At 45.8% G+C, this 20,023-nt stretch overlaps 1 protein-coding gene across 3 annotated transcripts in view; it reads right to left on the reverse strand.

The window, feature by feature from the left end:
- Positions 1 to 9,385: 9,385 nt before the first annotated feature.
- Positions 9,386 to 20,023, reverse strand: part of ANKFN1 (ankyrin repeat and fibronectin type III domain containing 1) — a 113,730-nt gene continuing 103,092 nt past the window's right edge. For 2 of the 3 annotated variants that reach the window (XM_048965266.1, XM_048965265.1), the window contains exon 19: positions 9,386 to 19,606. In XM_048965266.1, the coding sequence (XP_048821223.1) occupies positions 18,810 to 19,606 (797 nt within the window). In that variant the 3' untranslated portion in view covers positions 9,386 to 18,809. The remainder of the gene's footprint in view (positions 19,607 to 20,023) is intronic. The other variant, XR_007380500.1, reaches the window with a different exon arrangement.

A 20,023-nucleotide genomic window follows, 5' to 3' on the forward strand; every position in this document is an offset into this window, starting at 1 on the left:
TTTTTCCTCAGCATCTGTATTTATCACTCCTTTCCTGCTTCTTACGCTTTTTCCCTTTAGGGAATCTGATCTCTTCAAAAAGATCAGCATGATCAGCCAGAGTCGTGTGCATAACATTACCTTCACAGCCACTACAAAATGCCATGAAATCCAAATGCACGGCGACAGGGTTGGCTGTGAAAAGCAATATGTTGAACTGAGTCATTTTCAAGGAAACTTGTACCTTCAGTGGCAAACAGAAAGCTTTTCATTTTCTCTCCCAAATGACAAGACAGACATACACATGGGGCTATCTGATTAATTCAGAATCAGAAACAGACACAAAAGAGACATGTTCCAAACGTGCCAATGTTCAGTATGAACCTCTGGGACATGTTCATTTGGCTTGGGAGTTTCAAGCCTTTGCTTGTGAGGGCAAAGGGACCCAGGCGAGTCAAGTAATGAATCTAGGCTTCCCAGACACAGATCTGACATTTGCTCTCTCCCTCTGACTCAGGCTTTGACTGGGTTCAGGGATTAATTAGGCCATGCAAACGAGTTAGGTTCTCTCTTCTGGCAACCTGGTCACGTAGGGAACCCCCACCCCTCCCCTTCCCCATGCTCTCCTTCCCCATAATGAAGCATGACTGTAGTAAAACAAGTCTTTTGATGGTGCCTCTTCTCATCACTTTCAAGACAAACAATGTCTCAGAAGCCCCCCAGCTGCTTTTATTTTTCTTATATCTACAGTTACATCTTGGGTGTGTTTACTCATCCTCATTAAATATGTGTCCCCCACCATCCTTTTTAATATCCTTCCTTTATTGCAGTTTACACAACACATCAATTACAGGATAGAGTTAAAACTGTTAGAGCCATTTTTGGGCATAGTGCAACATCCCACAGCACCACCATCTCTAAGGGAGGCTGCAGTAGGAACATGAGACAAACACCTCTGCAGCAAAGAAAGCAGGGTCACAAATCACTCATGTGCTCAGCTCAGAGCAAAGCATCTCTTACACACAGCCAACTTCCTTCAGAAACCATCAGTTAGCAGTTTCGCTTTCTTTTCATTCAAAAACATTCACAAGTGACTAATACGTTCCTCCTCCTAGCACAGACACTTGTAAAGTCTAAGATGGGACATATGAGAAAAGCACCCATCCCAGAACTAACAATCAGCCAGATTTTAACACCTATACCATGGTCTTAAGATCATTTTCTTTCAAGCAAGACTGAAATAATGGCACTGAACGGAATGCCTTGCTGTTTAGCGTGCCTTCTCAAGTCACATCAACTTTTAAAGTACTTGTTTTCATAATAAACACATCACTAAGGTGCCAGACACAAAGGAGTATCATTTAACCATTACCCGATTCATTCTCTGCACACATCTGCACGAGTGTGTGTACATGTGTGCAATTGCTTTCCATGCAGGAACAGCATTCCTGTTGTTCTCATTCTTGATAAACAGTTTTTGGAGTACTCACATGTTTTTATTCACAAAAAGATCAAAACCAAACAAAAACCACAATTGCCATGACCACAGTAGGAGTTTCACAAGAGTTCCCCATACTCTGAACATGAAGGTCAGCTTCAGCACAACTGTCTAAGTACACCAAGCACTTCACCTCAATTATTAGCTATCAGTTTGCACAAGTGGTTCAAAGAGACCTACCTTTGTGACAGAACAAGCCACACTGCTGCTTTGGTAGATTCTCATGGCAGAGCTGCCTTTCTGCACTACTTTCACTTAAGATTTCCTCACTTTTCTCATCAGAACAGAAGGCAAGAATAACCTTGCTCTGCAGACCCTCACCTCAGTCCTTCACTCCAGGGGCACAATTCAGCTCCTGACAGTGGAGTTTGCCTGTCATCCCCCCATGTTAGATCTCTTAAATAAGCAAATAAATACACAGCCTTCCTGCAGCCCTTGTGTGCTGAAGCTTTGGTCTTGCCCAGCAGCTTAGGGCTGCAGGAGCAGGGTGGGGGTGAGGTGGGGGGATCGCCCTCAGACACCGGGAACCGTTTGTAAATTACCCTAAGCTTCCCTTAGTCATTATTCCATTAACTGCCTCTTGGTAGATCTGTCAGTGACTAAGCTGGGTCTTATTTGTAGAGAATCAGAGGCTATTTGCTGTACTAAGTGAGCCATGAGAGCGAAAGGGTTTGGGATTTATTTGTAATTACAGTCGGGATTTTTTTTCTTCTCCTTCTTGCCTGGACCCCACTGGTACTTTCATTCACATTCCCTAAGCTGAAGCTGGCGCCAGGATCACAGGCTGGCCCTGTGTTTATGTCATTGAGACTAGGACAATATTTCAGTGTGGAGCCAGACCGCAGGGATCCACTCTATAAAACCCTCACTAAAAATAGACAGCCGCCCTGCCCCCAGGCCCGCGGGCCGCCAGCACCCTGCGAGGCACACAGCCCCCGGCCAGCCCCCAGCTCCCCAGGGCTCCTGTGCCCTCCGGTTCTCTGCAGGGGGATGCAGCACCTCGGGGTGCCCGGCTGCCCCAGGCCCGGCTGGCAGCACCGAGTCAGTGAGCATCCCAGAGCCAGAAGGGCAGTGTGGCTGCGGCGAGGAGAGAAAGAGATACCTGAACACACCGGTGCCCGCGACTACTCCTCTCCCTCTGCAGCTCGTGGAGGCTCAGAGATACCCCGGCAGGACAAAACTGGGTCAAAGATGTCACCTCTGCTTGATAAATCTTTCCTGCAGCAAATTAAAAAAAAAAAAAGAGCTGAACATTTCCATCTCATAGCTGTCAATTTTGTTCAAAAGCATGAACCAGGGCAAATCATTCAGCCTTTTCAATGCCACTGGTGCGTGATCCCTCAGCTTGGGAGGATAAATGTAATGAGCCAAGTGTCTATTGATTAGGTCAGCAGCTACACAGACAAGACAGGAGGCACTCAGTGCACAGATCCTCAAGGTAAGAGCCTGATCCCACAGCTCAGATCCTGACGCTGGAGAGAGCTTCATTCCAGAAGCCTGTGAAGGGACAGAAAAAGTTCACGTGGACTGCAGTGGTCAGGAGAGCCTCCCAAAGGACAGTGGCAAAGAGCAGGCAGGCCTCGATTCCCTCACACCCATGTATGTTTGATTGCTAAGAATGCACACCCAAAGGCAGTGGATGCCCAGAGCAGCAGCACTGCTGCTGAGTGCTGCCAGTGCCCTGGGGAACAGCTTGGGGAGCAGCTTCTGTCCAGGTCCCTGTCACCAAATCACCGCCCTGGCACAATCACGTACCAGCAGGAGCCAGATGCAGCTGTGTGTGTTTGCTCAAAACTGAATTCATGGTTCTGAGATCCCAGGAAGAACCCAAAGCACTGCCAGACAGTGCTCATAATGGAAGCTGACTTTGGTCTGATTGGCTCAAACAACGCCGTTCAGTGGGCCAACAAACATCTGTAAAAGGAGGTAAGAGCTTGTGTTATGGACTAAGAACACAGGAAAATAGCAGCTCCTTGTTGAAAGGCTGCTCTCCTTGTGTGAACATATGGAGAGGTACGCAAGGATAGCTGTGATTTCATATGGAGATTTATCACAGACTGCAGGAAAACAATCCAACAGATTTCATACAAACTGGTGCACATTTTCTGCATTGCAATATGTGCCCTTGACACGTGCTCAGTGACTGTTGTTGAGTTCAGCTTCTTTCAGTCACTCACTCTGCTTTCTCAGCTAAAGGTATTGGTGAACACTGGCACCCTGTAAGCAGGATTGCTTTGCAGCAGACACTGCACACGTGCTGAAGGCACTTCAGGCCCCACATTCTGGACATCTCAATGGACAACAGAGATAAAAAAGAGGGAGAAGACAGATGAAAGCACACAGGCACATAGAGTACAGAACTGGCCACCACAAGGTCAAAAAACAGCAAACCGAGCAGCCCTCGCTTAGGACAGTTCACGTCTTTTATCACAGCGAAATAAGGGCAGAGAGGCTGCACGGCCTCACGGCATCTCCTGATTTCATTGCAGTGCAAGTTATCAGTCAGTGAGAAGGGCTGATCCCAGCCACACAGAAGGCAGTGGCAGACATGCTGCTGCCAGCAGCGGCCCTGCTGACTGGTGGTGAGCGTGAAGGACTAAGAATGCAGCTACAGGGAACAGTTGTGCAGCAAGGAATACCGGTTACTCTCTGCACAAGTTCTCAAAGTAATCCTCACAGAAAGGAAACACCACACAGACAAAAACTAGTTTAGAAGCAGCCTTCTAAATTTACCCTAACCGTTGGTAGAATTTCCTACTTTGCATCCGAATTGCTGCTGCTCCTCCACACCAGCACTGGGGAGCTGCCCCTGCACCGCCCCCTGAGCAGGGCACGGGGTGCTTTGCTGAGCAGCGAGCCTGAAGGGCCTGTGTGTGAGCATGGAACAAACACATCTGTGGCAATGAACCACGCTGTACCAGGCCTCTTAGCGTCTGAGAAACACCCCCAGGATTGCTCTCACACCTGAGCCAAGGCTGTGGATGCCTTTGTCACTTGGGTGGACTTGCTTTGTGCCCCAGAGCTTGCAGCTCACACACCTGACAGTAGTACAGTGCAAAGGGAGACTGTGAGCAAAGCAGTGCAGGAACTGAACATCATCCCAGCAAAACAAATTCTCTCCCCATGTTCTGCCAAAGAATCCCAGTGTGGCAGCATGCATGGCACTGAAAGCTTTTCACAGGTGGCCACTTGATGGATATGCCTCATTTTCTACAATGCTTAAGCTATGCAGCCTCAGTTGAGCCCCTGTTCATAGCAGGGAGTGTGTTCACAACAGCTGCAATTCAAGCCAGCTGGAACCGTGCTTTGAACATAAAAAGTACTGATATGAAATGTCAGCTCTTAGGTGGCTTGGATAAACACACCCACAATCAGGGGACACTCAGTAATTTTCTGTAGACCATCTATGTTTTACTTCTCCAAACATAACAGTGACATCACACCCATGATGATACCATTAAGATAACATATATATATCCTCTCAAAGATTTGTTGTCCTATCTTAGAGCTCAGACGTGGAGCAGCCATGTTTGGTAATTGTACCAATGAGTAATAAAAAGGCAGTCCCTGACCCTACAAAAGTGCACAGTCTGATCCAAAACCAAGAGGGAGCACAACAGAAGACACACTGTGCTGGATTGCTGCAGCACACCTGTGCTGGGCTCAAGTGTTTTGCAGAGAAAGATGCTGTGCTGAGGTCCTGTGGCCTGCATACGCCTGATGCTGTGCGTTCCGATGGACGCAGTCTCTTTCAAAAAGTCACTGCTGAGAGCTGCCAGGGAATCGAAAGGCTTCAAAGGATGCTGAATGACGGAGAGGCCTTCAAGCAGAGAGGATCATATATTAAGGGGCAAAACCACTGTCTTACCCGTACCACAGACAGGAGGGATTTGCGTTTTCCACATGAAACAAAGCCAAGCCTCCAGCCGTTTTGTTTATTCTTCGCACTGCTCCCAAACAACCCAGTCAGGCAGTAGAGCTGCTGTCTCCCTGGCTGTGGACTGCTCCCACAAGAACCTTCTGCGATGGCTTTCACAGCTCATTTGAAATGTAAGCACTTCTCTTAATTTTAAAAGAACAGAGGAAAAAAAAAGAACAGTTGTTCTGAACCTGCAGATCTCTGCATTCTCTTCAAGTGAACAAGAGTTGAGAATGCAGCATCAGTCAGTTCTCATGCACAGCTTCCAAGCACAGCAGGTATCTGCTGCAGGAGCAGTCTGTGGGATCCCTTGAAAACGTTTATGGAAATGTATTCTTTCAAATCCTCACGCAGCCTTTCTCCCTTCCCTGCACCATTTCAGAACAGGAGTACATATACAGCTCTCTCTTTTCCTTGGCATCTGGACAACTCTTGTACTGTCACTGCCCTGTAGTCCTCAGCTGGCAAAAGAATTCCAAAATAAATGAGCGTGTTGTAATCAGGAGAAAAATATTGTGTCCTTGTGGTGTTGATGTTTTTGCAGCTCAGCTTCTCAATGGCCACCACAAGTCGAGCTGCATATTTCTTTACAAAAATATGCTTGCACTGCTAACTTGGCAAGGCACTCGTTGAATAGACATTTAGCTACTTAACTGTTCACTGTGGCCAACGAAGTTCTGTAGGAGAACCTGAAATGGGGAAGAAGAGGCACCTACGTGGCCAGCAAGTATAGCAAGCAGGCAGTCTTTATGGCAAGTAGTGCCATACCATTAGTCACAGGCTAATAGTGAGAGTATGCAAGAGCAAATGTCTTTAAAGAGACAAAGACACTGACTGAATACCTAAGTCCATGCACGTTTAAAGAAATCACATAAGCAAAACAAATCTGAGCAGATAATTTATGAACCTGCCTATAGACAAATAAGGAAGAGCATGTGAGGAGAGCATCAGCCAATATTGCAAACCAGCATGAAAGTGCTTAAAGGTGTGCTGCTGTGTGAAGTCACGCACCTGGGGCGATGCGCTTCCCAGAGAACTAAAAGGGCCAGGGTGGGATTTTTAAAGCACTCGACTCCAGCTGAGTTCTGCCAACATCTGGCCCAGCCAAACGCAATCCCAAAAGAGCTCTTATCTGTGCAGTACTCTTACCGGGGCCATCCAAACTCCAGCACCCTTCACTTCTTTCAGAAGTGATGTGTTGTCTCAACTTCATTTCCAAACACGAGGTTCCGTTTATTTTGTAGCCCTAGAGCTTCTGTCAGTGTTTTTGCCTGTCCCCCATCATTTCACACCAAAGTATCATCAAACTCTGCTTATTTGCACTTTCAGCCTGTGCCTTCTCACCAGTAAGAGTACAGACAGAGCTGGAGCTGTGTATTTGCTCAAGCTGCACCATTTAAGTCACGATCACTCAGGCTGCCGATAGCTTTCTCACTCCTTCCCACAGGTGTCCCCTGGCTGCTGGCTGCAGTGCACAGCACCAGGGATGGAGGTTTGCTCCACGCACAGCAGGTGAGCGTGTGGTGGTGAGGTCACAGCGCTCACTCTGGAGGAACCCAACCCAGCACAGCTCCTGCTCCTGCACACAGCACTCAGGCTCTGGATTTTTGCAGCCTCTTCCAGCAGAACTCAGCAGACTGAGACAGAGACAGAAAGCACAGAACACATACAGCCCAGCTACACCAGTCTTCCCACAGCTGTTGATTTTTATCACAAGAGGGCAGTTACTACGCGTTACGAAAGTTCAGAAAACACAGTGCTGGCAGTACACTGATGAGCATCACATGGCAGAATTTGGGGAGTCCGTAACCATTAAGGGTGAATTATGCTTCGTTTCAGTGGCTGTCCACAGGCAGGCTATTGAGACCAGGTAACGGTGTCTGCTGAAATACTTTCTAAATGCATTAAAGCATGGGAGACACCTGTTACATCATCCAGACTTGAACAACCCATGCTGAACATACCAAATGTAGATATGGCGAACTTACAGGGGAATGGGGACAACTGGTTCTTTCCCCACAGATTTCATATTGAAGTAGGGAACACCTACACAGTATCATCCAGTGTTAAAAAGCATTCTAAAGGTAAATTTTAAAACTGCCCCAATGCAAAAAACATCTTCTACAGGAAAATTTGCTACTTCAAATGAGATTGTTAAGCTGAAAACCAGATTATTGCCAACGTGGAAAGCAATCAGGGAGCTGACGCTACTTTTGTGGCTTCAGTGGACGCTGAAGTGAAGCCTCAGTTTGTTTTTAAAATTAGTTGCCAAAAGGAAAATATTTTTTCTCAGCATTGGTTCAACTGATTTTCTGTAAACAGATTTAACAAATAATATATAACATGTTGAAAGTAAAATAATAAATCTGTCTGCCATAAAAGCAATGGAGCTCTCACCAGCTTGCTCATTAGCAGGCCCACAAGCATGAAATGCACTGGTTTCATACTTGCTCCAAAGTGAAAGTTATCACGGAGTGTATAAAGGACAGTCTATTCTAGTTCTACTATTGCTTTCTTCAGTTGATTTTAAAAATACAATACTGGACACTGGGTGAAAGTGCTACAGAACACAGGAGATGTGTGCGTGAGACAGCTTTCCTCTGAAACGCTCCTTTTTCTGATACTGTGGGAGTTTGCTAAGATTTACTTAAGGAAAAATATTACCGTTCAAACTCCTGCTGAGTAAATGTGGTTTTAAAAGCCTGTGGTATTAAGCCTTTTATCTTACACTATTTTACCTAAAGTCTTACCCAATCCTCTCCTCACAGACGCGGATATCATAAGAACTGTGCTCTTCGATTAAGTCCAGAACAGCACATTCTCCATGTCAGCTATTTGTATTTTAACAAACAATGCAGTTTCATAGCCCCATCCTTTGAAAGCCTCCAGGAGTCGATGGCGGCACGAAGCACAGCGCAGCACCAGTTCTGTCTGAACTGACACCGCAAAGAGAGCGCCGGCTTTTCTGAGGTGCAACGGCTGGATGCGGAGGGAAGTCAACAGCAACGAACGCTGAAGGCACAGACTGCAGTGGCACGAAGGGTCAGCATTGAGTCTGACCTGCTGCAGCCACAGCTCCGTAATTTAATTAACATTTACATTCTAAAAAAGCCCAACCCATTTGCAAGTACTAAGTAACACGGTAAATACGGAACAAATTATCGGCAACAGCAGGGGAGATTTAAAATACGCATCTTGAGTTTGGAGCCGCTCAGAAACCCACGGTGACGCGATCCATCAAACACAGCCACCCTGCCAGCACACAGCCACCCCATCTGCACTCAGCCACCCCATCTGTACTCAGCCACATCCCGCCAGCACACAGCACCTGGGGGGCGCTGCGGGCGCTGCAGGCCAGGCGCTGCTGCGAAGCCTCGTGCCCGCATCGCACAGCGTCTGGAGCCCGTGGGGCTGCAAAGTGGTGTTTTTCAACTCTTTGGGTTCGGAAACCCGCATCCCTTCTCTCAGGAAGGCCGGGCTGCCGGCACGGTGCGTGAAAGGCTGGGAGCTGCGCCTGCCCGGCCTGCTGTCCGCGGTCACACCGCCCGCTGCACCTCACAGCCACCGCCGGCCCGCAGCGCTTACCTGGCGGCAGCGGTCGCACAGCCGAGCTCCTGCGGTGCGGCCCCACACAGCGCGGCCCTCTGGGGTGAGGCCCCGGGACTGGGAAAGCACCTCGGGGTTCCGTCCATCCCACTCATTTACGGACACTCGCGTGTCAGCAATCCCGTGAAGCCCGTGGAGCACATCGGTGCCTCAAGGCAACCGCGGGGCATCTCGGGCCCGGCCCGGCACCGCCGTCGCCTCGCGCTGCCCAGCAGGGGGCGCGGCGCGGCTCCAGAGGGCGGCCATGTTGCGCGCGCGAGGCTCAGAGGCGGGAAGCGAAACGGCGGGAAGCAAAGCGGCGGGCACACGCTGCCGGAGCCGTGCACGCGCTGCACGTGTCAGCCGCAGGGCGGGCGGCTGCTCTCGACGCGAGGTGCCGCTGCGCGCTGCCTGAGCGGCAGAGGCGGCCCGAGTGCAGAGCGCTCTGTGGCGCTGAGCAGCCGGGCAGGGCGAGGTGCGCACGGACCTCCTCCACGCCCAGAGCACCGCAGTGCCATCTTTGCCTTATTGCTGCCCGTGGGCGCAAAGCACCGAGCGTGCAGTGCTTGTCAAGCTGATGCCGGCGCTGTGCGTTCAGGCTGGGACCAAACCCGTACAGGAGCGCTCGTCGCACGCTTCCAACCAAATGAAATGACACGTCACAGCTGAGAACTGTGCGGGGGAACGTCCAGCTCAGTGAGACGCAGCCAGCGGATGGTGCTGCAGCAGAACCCCGCGGTGATCGTACGTCTGGAGACGAGCAGCGTGCGGCTCGTGGGCTGGAGCGGAGCCAGGGTTGAGCCCCAGTAGTCAAAGCTGGATCCTTGGTAGCACTCGTGATGGGAGGTCAGCGCAATGAAAGGGCCCTAGCAGTTTGAGAAGGAACACAGCAGCACCTCTCCTGATGGGAGGTCAGGCGCAGTGAGCAGGAGGGCCCCCCTCGTGCCGGCAGCTCCGTTCCAGTGCTTGGCTGGGCTCCAGAAGATTAAAATAGAGCCTTAGACTGTCCCCTCGGCAGCACTGCCAGCCAGAGCCCTGACAATCCTGGGGTTGTACTCAAACGTGAGTCCCGCGGGAGCGTGGGCTTTACCCGAACAGCTGAGGCACTGACTGGTCGGAGCAGGCAGGGCTGCTGCTCCTGTGACTCAGAGCGGAGGAAGAGAGGGGGATGAGAGCGAGCCCACAGGGCACACGGCGGGAAGGAGCGAGTGTGCCCCGAGGAAGGATGGGAACAGCCTTGTTGTGGGGCTGGGTTCACAGCCTGCGTCGCCACGAGAATACATATGCAGCTATTCGAGCCCGGGTCCTGGTTTAGCTCCGTTCTGTCACCCCTTCAGGGGGAAAAAATTGACAAGCAAAAAGGTGACATTTTCATTTCTCAAGCATTTTTAAAGCAGTATGGGAAAAGGTAAAGGCCACGCAGGTTCGCACGAAGAAACTCCATCTAAGTGGCAAAATCACCAGAAATGTCACAGCTGAGGGGAGGCAGAGCCACGCTGCTGTGTGTGTGTGACTGGTGTAAGCACTGACGGTCAGCAGTGAGCAGTGCTCCAGGCACCCGCGAAGCAGCAGCAGTGGCAGAAGTCAGCATGTCTGACGGGTGGGATTCAGGTCAGCCACCTCTTGTGGGTCTGTTAATGAAGGCACCCACACTGGAGAGGTTTTGCTCTTGTATTTTCACAGGGATTACAAACAGTGCTGACAAACACCATGCTGGCATTGCCTTTTTTTTTGTTTTTAAGAAGTCAAATTTGGTTGGCTGAAATAAATCTTGTTGGAAATATCACACTGTTTCAGTCACAAGAACGCCCACCTCACCAAATTCAAAGATTTTCTTTGGATGTTTCCAAGAGAAAGCATTAACATGTACGGGTAGAAAAAGGCTGTCTTGTCTTTAAATGTACTTTAATATTAGCTTATAAAGCTCAGAAGTTGCTGTTCAGTTCAGTGCTTTTTACCCTGTAAGTAGTAGCAGGTGAGTAGCAGAGTAGCAGAGAGGAGAATTCAACTTGATTTTTGTCCTGCACGTTTGCTATAATAAAAACGTACTTGAAAATCACAATAATTACATGCATTTGCACAGATAAGAAGCAGAAGTCCTGCTGGTTAATTAGAGCTAATTAATTAATATTTATAAATAAAATAGAAACTAAGAAAAAATAAGTATTTCAAGCAACTCCTTTTGAAATGAGCACGTGATGGTTTGAAAGGAGAGTCTGAAAACTCCTTGGGAGAGAGATTGGAGGAGGTTATTTGTAACGGTTTTTTGTGTATTTGCTAAACAAACAAACAAACACAAATCAAACCCCAAATATTTATTTAAAGGCAGAATTAAAAAATACATTAATAGTTTGTTCGGAGAGATGACAGTTCATATAAGTTAACACACTGGAATGGAACAAGATGGTGATCTTTTGCTGTCAGAAGAACAAGTGAAAAACATGCCTGTAAGAGTTTGCTGCCTTCTTTCCAGTTGGCTTATAAGCATTTCAGTAAAGCAGCGTATAAAGCAGAGGCAGTTATAAAACAGCACTGTCCTTTAGGAACCCATGGCAAACTTGTTATAAAGCTCTGTAGGAATTAGCTGTTCACCTACTTATCTTATGTAAAGAACAACTCTTAGCTCTGGGCAAGCAAAACATGTCAACAACCAGGCCAGAAAAATGCATGGTACATGCAAAGTGCATCAAAGTGAGTACATGCACACAAGAAACCCTTCTTTACCTTGTGCTGTTTCTCCTATTCAATTTCTCAGTGTTACTGCACACAACACCTGCATGTTGGTTGTTTTTCACTAACTTAGCAAATGTGGTAACAATGTTTTGAAATGAAAAATCAAGGCAGCAGAAGTGACCAACATTGTAAGAGTTACTTTGCTCCATTATCGAACTCCACTTGGGCTGCATTTTGGTTAAGATATTTTCCATGTGTGAAAGTACCCACAGATATTCCAGTTGGAGGCACTGACTTGGCATGTCATGGCTGAAATGCAAACATCCACCATCACTTACATTCCCATATATACCTGTGCACGGATGATGTGGTAAGGATGCTAGGCAGAACATGGTGTCCCTGCTCTGTCACAAGCTCTCTGTGACCTTGGCCATGGCACTTATTCCAATTCTGCCATTATCTGTACAGAAGGCAGAGAGTGCAGGAGGTGTCAGGAGGCTCAGAATGGCAGCTAAATAAATTCAGCAACCTGTGCATGTCTGAAACAAGGCAAACCCAAAGCAGAATCCCTCCAATTTCCCTTCAGCATTCGAAACAGGCTTGTTCTTATTTCTCCTGCTTAAATACACTAACCCAGATTTATACTAAATGAGAAATTTTGTGGTGCTTTTCTTTTCCTCACATAAGGATATGTGAAAAACAGAATAATAACAGAAGAGTGTGTTTCTCTTTATAAGGTAATTCCTGCAGTAGGTAATATCTGGGGTGTTTCTCGACTACAACCAGATTATATGTACTCTCAATGCAGTGTGTTTACAACCTGGCTTGAAAGCACAGATTCACACCAGGAATGCACAGCGGCTTCTGCCTGGCTGTCCCTGTAAACGTGCCCGGTGTGCAGCCCTGCGATGGCTGTGCTGTCACTGCTCTGATGCACAGAGGTGTGCCTGTATGACAGCAACTTCTGCAGGTGCAATGCACCGATGGGAAAGATGCCCTGCAAATCTGACTGCCCAGATATCACACCTGCATTAAGGCATGCACATTTATGCAACGCGATTTTCAATTGCTGCTGTTTTTGCTGGGAGATGACTCTCACACACAGACTCGAAGCCATGCCCCTGTCTGGCAGATTTCTGACTATATAGACCATAATAAAAATTTGGAGACTGTATTTGAAAGATTGGCCTTAGAAAAATTCCCTTTCCAATGAAAATAAAATAATTCAGAGAAGAACACAAACTGCAGTGGGATCTGCACTGACTGTAACGCTGGCATACATGGATACCTGATGATGATCACACAGAGCCTATTTCAAAAGGGGCTCGAGCACACACGGTGTGTAGGGTGGTGTGAATGCACAGGTTAGCATCTTTTCTGGCTATTGAGGGAGCAGACTTGAAGGACATGATTTCAGAAGATCGCAGGAGCGGTAAGAACACAAGAGCACTCCAGGTCTTCTGAAGTTTAAAAGAGCCAGGTTTCTATGATGGCAGATCAAACAAAAAATTCTGTTAAGAACATTTTTATGACAATGATTCACTTGAATAAACCTAAGACTTCTTTTACCGACCAATCTTCTTTTCTAAAATAGTATTTAATATCTGAAGTTATAAAAAATATTTGTAGTCTTGAAAATTATTTTTATTGTCTATTTTATGTACTATACATGCCTCTTTCAGGAATTATTAAAGAAGCATGAGTCATACGGCACTCATTTACTCTTGGCTCATTGCCATCCTCAATATATATTTTGCTATTTTCAAACCATTTGTAGGTACATATGCATGAAAATATTGTTGCGTCAAGTCCCAAGATCACAGTTAGCGCAGCATACATTGTTCCTCCACATATTTACAAAGTTTTAAAGCACATAAAATTGTGCATTATTATATACCGAAGTTTAAACTTTAACATACGCTTGGTCGCATATAGAGCAACAAGTTACAATAAAAATCTGAACAAAGACAACCAATAAACAGCCAAATTGCTATGTACAAACGAGGCAGGAAGCAATTAAACACCGCCTTGCACATTTCACTTAAATTACTTTTTCTCTGAGGGGAAAAAAGCAAACAACCCCTCCTGCCTCCCTCAGCTCCCCGTAACCCTGAACAGCCTTCATTCCTTAGTGAAACAACGGGAACTCCGGCAGCACTCGGTGAACACGGCTCCATTTGCATAATGCACGAGAGAAATGCGGTCCCTCTCTCGGAGCGCAGCAACGCGTTCTGCCGCACGCTTCCCTCCCAGCAGCACACAGCAGCAGGGTGGGCTCCATCTCTGACCCCTGCTTGGACAACAGCCCCGTTGGCATCCAGGGGAACGTTCTGTGAGAGGAAAACCTTTGTCTTCCTTACACGCATTGGTTTTACGCCAGCTAGCTGTGCTGCTGTCGGTGTCCGCACGCATCCAGGCCCTCGGCCGGCACTGAGCCGCCTGCAGGCGCGTGGCGCTGCCCACCTCACGGCTGGCTGAGCGGAGTGGAACTGCTGTGATTTGCACTGGTGCAAAAGGCCCAGGAATGAGGGCCGAGGAAAGCAGGATTGGGCCCAGACTGAAAGTAAAACGCAAAAAGGCTGTGCGTTTAGCTTAAAATATAAATTACCATAGTTCACAGTTGGAAGGTAATTAGTGCTACACCAGTAACTTCCTTTTTTTAATATCAATTTCATACAACCTTAAAAAAAACACAAAAGAAACAAACAAAAAACCCTAAGAAATCTCTTGCTATTATTTGACTAGCAAAATAGAAGGCTTTCTGTAGCCTAGTGACAGACAAGCTTAATGACACTTTACCCTACTATGGGATGACTGTTTTAAAGGCTAAATCTTGCCCAAGATTTATTACAAAAAGGCTGAGGAAGATATTCTAGCATAGCTCTTATTTCATCCCAAACGCACAGTGTGAGAGACAGCCAGCTGGGTAAGAGCTCATCAACATCAATATGGAGAGGAGATGATCTCTGTGCTAGTAGGATCTATACAGCTTGCAGCAGCACGTGGGGCCTGCTCCAAAGCCTCATCAAATCAACAGAAAAGCTCCTATTGACTTTGTGAACACTTAGCAGCAGAGACAACTGTAGTTTGTGCCTGCACAAAGGGGGCCAGACTACTGTCCAAAGCACGTTTCCAGAGTACAGCCCTCAGCTCACCTTGGGGAATGGTGCCCTTTTTTGCACAGAATTCTCTGGCCAACAGCTCCGCTTCATACTTCTCTGACATGATTTAGCCTTATGAATTCTCCTTCACGGAATCAAAAGATAAATTATACTTACAAATAAAGTATTCTAGCTATTTTATGTTCTGCTGCAGTGGAAAAATTAGACACCCACCTTGATGAAGTCTCTGTTGCCTGAAAATTCAGTCTCCTTTCTAAAAATACTTCTTGCTGATGGCAAAGTTCAACACCTCAGCGAAATTCAGAGTAAGTTTCCAAGTTGTGTACCGTATTTTCAGATACACTATACCTTTGTTGTTAGTAAGGCTCCATTGAAGTTTTACGTAACAGTCATGAGCCATGAGTTTAAACACCTTAAAAGAGTTGACCAGCAACTTAATGCACTTCTTTGTTCTATTAGAAATGTAAAGATACATCATGTCTCTCCAATACACTATAAAATGTTCAGGACGTAATATTACATCCTCCTTCTCTCCCTTTAATGTTTGTATTTAAAAGTATTCATGCTTCACCAGTGAATTATTAATTATATATTTCTCTGTATGTGCCCTTACTGTGTAGAAAATCTACTTATTTATTAATATCTAGGCAAAGCAAAACAATGTACAAGCATAGGAGATAAATGCTTCTGAGCCACAGGTTTCTTCAAGCTAACTGTCCATCTTGCAGATGCAAAGAATTATTAGTGTAGAGCTTGCAGTTCACCTATATCTAGCATTCTATTAGCAGAAACAGGAATGTTTTAGAGCACAGGGTCCACTGGTTTCTTTTGAGGTCATAATGTTAGAGAGGTATGGTTTTTTCTGGCCAGTCCAAGTGATGCCTGGAAATTAGAAGGAGCTGGGTTCAGCCTAGGAGAAAATAAACTCCCAGAAAAACACAGGACAGAAGTTCTGTGCCAAGCTGTTAGCTAAGGAAGACGCTATCCAGAAGTTTGCAGAGCCTAAGTACCCACTTCAGATCTGAGCTTCAGCTGATGTACGTGGGTACAGACTCAAGAGATTCTAGAATGTGCTGGGCTATGAAACTCAATACTTCCTGTGTCTGTGTGTGAATCCTCTGAGGACCCTCGCTCCAGCCGGAGAAAGGGCTCCCAGTGATGAAAGCAACAGTCTGCGTTCTTAATTTTAATTTGATTTCTTACTGAGCCTTCACTCTAAGGTTGACTCGGAACAGTCACCCAATGCTTCTGTGCTTCTATGAGGTGAGGTAACAGTGCTGTGTTTCTCAGGATTCTTCGAATCGCAGTAGTTGCTTGGGAAACGTGTGAGTGATCTTCCTACGAGAACCACAGAGGTGTTATGATCAGTGTTACCACTATGCTTGAAAGGCATCTCTTTCTACTATTTATCTATCTCTGGGATATCAATTGAGAACAAAGAACAGATATTTCTTTCAAAAGATAACTGCTTTCTAAGCAGAAGTATTTAAAGTCAGAACTATTTTGACTTTTACAGTTGGGAAAGAACCTCAGTCTAGAGGCAATGGGATCAAGGAGGGATGCCCTGCAGGATGTCACATAAGCACCACTTCCATATAGCAAACTTAAAATCAAGGTGCAGTAGATTCTGGCTGGCATTTGCACTCCCAGAGTCAAATTCTGCCTTAGCACACACAGGAAGGCAAAATTAGGGAACAGTCAACCTTCTTCTCAGATCTTCATTAGACACATGACTACTTCTGGAAAAGCCCAGCAGAAGGAGTGGATAAAAGAGATTTTCCATCCTTATCTGTGCAGCAGTGTGTACCTGTTCTTCTGCTGAAGGTTTTGCTACTTTGTGCCCTCACTGCTCTGTTTGTCCTGAAAAGCCAAAGCAAAGCAAGGTGGGTTTCATTTTAGGAATATCATCGTGTTTTGTATCATCACATTTTACAAAAACAGCCTCAGCATACTGTTGTTTTTGTACTTCAGTAAGCAGTTACACAGCAGCTCTGCTCAGAGGCTGAAAAGGTCAGGGGAGCCTGGGCTAGATGCTTTATTCTAGAAAATTGTCTCTCCCTGACAAACTGCCTTCTGCTAACAAACATAATCTAATGTAACAAGCTGTTGCTGCCTTCAGCAATGGTAAAACATCACTGTTTGGTTCTATGGTGTGTGAGTCAGGTTTTCCCCATGCAATTTCATGTGGCATACAACATACAATGCATGTCCTTCTAGCTGCAAATTGGCACTGAGACTTTTGCTCCCCCATCTTCTCACCCACAGGAATTTTCAGTATGGGTCTTGTTTGGAGCCTTTGGAAGTGAATGGAAATGTTTCCATCCTCACTGAGGATTGGATCACATTATGAATATCATTGGTGCAAAAAGGTAACTTTCCTCTCCCCCCAAGAAAGAGAAATTACAAATGTAAATGCCTTATAGAAAGTTTCTGCGTTTATATCACTGCTTAAGCTCTTTTTGGCTTCTGCATACTGACCAAGCATGAAATAGTGAATAACATTTATTTTTGAATTTATGGATTGAGTTCACAGGGATTTTAATAGCACTGGGGTTATGGAAGTGCTATTTTAATAAGGACCACAGATCATGGGCCCAAATCCTTACCTTCACCTCAAGGACTTGTAAACTCAACTATTTAACTCAAATCTCTTTATTGGAGGCCTTAGAATGTATCCACCTGGAGGCTGAAAAATTGAAGGGTAGAAGGCTGCGCCAACATGGAGTGAGGGAATTTAACCAGCAGGAATGTGGCCCATAAAATTAAACTTCAAGAACTGTATAAGAAAAATTAAAGCTTGTGCAACAGCTGGGGTTTCTCTTCACATTAGTTCATTTCTCAGTGACTCAGATGTTATGGTTCTCATTAATACAGATGTCTTTGTTGAGATCATCTTCTGGAGTACTCTAAGTCTTATTCTGGTTGCAAAAGACAAAGTTGTGATCTGCCTTTAGACAAATACAGCATGCTAACACTCTTTTGTTAGCTAACACCGCTTTGCACTCTTCTAAGGATGCCAATGTTTATTGGTGACACAAACAAAACACTGCAACTTTAAACTGCACCCCCAAATTTCCCTAATGGCAATTGCCAGAATATCCCAATTTCAGACATAGTGATCAGATACCCCTGAATATACACTGAAAAGTCAGGAACAAAAGTAGGTGCATTTTTTTCCAGTGGATGTTTGAGAGTCTCTGCATAAAGAAATGCACACTTGTGTGTGGGTAGAGGACCAAGCTTCTCTTCACTCCTATTCAGACCCTGTGTATATTCATTCTGGAGAGACTAGACTCATTCTGTCTGCTTGTGACCTCAAAGGTTGACTCCTGTTTAAGCCTTTACAATAACCTGCTACTCATGTCATTTGAAATCTGAGCTTCTGAAAAAACCCTCAAACGCTGTGATAATTTTGTCAGGCTCTGGCAACATTCAGAGATTGTGCATGCAGTGTTAATGATGACTGGATTTTTCAGATACTGAAAGAATGCTCGGTTCTCTATAGTGGCTAGACACTGTGGGATAACTGTTACTAAATCAGTTAGCACTTCAGTGACATGCAACCTTAATCCATTCAAAAGGGCTGAGAAGAAGAAAAATGCATTGGAGATGCTGGAGAACAGGTTCATAGAGGCTTAGGACACAGTCCTAACGTGAGGACACCAAGGATGGTACAATTTCTGCTACATTGCAGTCAGAACCACTCATGCTTAAAATTTTGCATGCTTAGAGATATCTGGAAATTAAGACAACTGCAAAGACTGATCACTGGATTTGCAGCCACAAAGCGTCCCGTTATGTGCGACCCTCCTTGCAAAACTGCTGGTACAAGTAATACTGCTTGCATCATGGCAGCTACTGCTGTAAGACTGGGAATGTGGCGATGGAGTCAAACGATTAGGATTCTTCTGAGTGACACAAGTTGTCATTTCAGGAGCTGGACTTCCAAAAGTAGTTTTGAAAGTATGGCCCTATATGCATAATGCTCACTACCTCCTTGTGGAGCAATGGGAAGCAAAGCAGAAGTTTGGAGTTACAGTGTACTGCTGAATACTTCTGAGACAGCAGAACCCACAGCATCATCTGAACCCATTTTCTGTTGCATAGCACTGTGCACATCCTCATTTTCTACAGACTGCATGCTCATTGCCCAGGATTTGCCCTCTTCACTCAGAAATGTTGTTTTATAAGGTTCCACGTGTATCCTATGGACATTTTGCCTCGATTCCTCATACTTGCCTTTTCCATCTTCTGGAAGGCTGGATGCATGAGGTAAGAAAGTGCTCCGTGACTCACCGATGGGAAGCTGTGACTGCTCACTGGAGGTAGGTTCTTGAGATAAATCTGAAGATCTCATGAGATGCTGAGTATACACACCTTCAGACAGAGAGGCAGACTGTGTCTCGCTGTGCACACGCAGCCAACGATGATGCTTGCTGAAGTAGTTGTAATGCTGATGTTTCCCTAGTCTCTTTTTCCCTAAAAAGCTCAATGGCTGCCTGGAGCTAGAGGACTTGTCTATGCTTTTTGATGTGATCCCTGACATCGTTAGATTGCTCATATCCTCTGTGCAATATTCAGCATTAGAATCAAAGGCACTACACTCTGTCAGGCCTTCTTTCAGTGTTAGGCAAGGCTTCATGTCGTGGACTTGGAGAACATCAGGGGCACTACCGCCCAGGCCACTGCCTGCCTGCTGGGATATGTCGTGTGGGGAGGAGTAAATCAAGTCTAATTCTCTGGGGCTTAATGCATCACTGGAATCATAGTCACTGTCAGTCGGAAGGAATACTTCTGAACAGCCTTCTTCATCTGAGCAGGGCTGGGAATCTGCAAAGAGAACTGATTAATAGCAAGAAGACGAGCACAACACAGAAACTGCTTCACAGTTACCTCCTTTTTTCTTTTTTCTTTTTGTCTTAATTAGAATAATATCTGCAATTCTCAAAATATACGTTTGTTTCCTCTGTGGAATTTTCCATGGGCCTAGGTGACAGCAAAGACAGTAGTCAGAGAAGATTTACAGATGTGTTAAAGAGGTGGTGGTAGAATTAGGAAAAGCAAAGAGGATTCATTATTCAGTTAAATACAAGGAAGAATTTGAATTAGAATTGGGATTAAGTTCTGAAAGTACCTGTTTTCTTTTACTTTGCTTTCACCAGATTTCATAGAGATGAAGATTTGGGAGAAAGAGAAAATCTAATCCACGTTCTGTTTTTTATTAAAGATGTTAGCTGAGTTACTACA

Source organism: Lagopus muta, chromosome 18 (assembly GCF_023343835.1).
Source record: "Lagopus muta isolate bLagMut1 chromosome 18, bLagMut1 primary, whole genome shotgun sequence".
NCBI classification, from domain to species: domain Eukaryota; kingdom Metazoa; phylum Chordata; class Aves; order Galliformes; family Phasianidae; genus Lagopus; species Lagopus muta.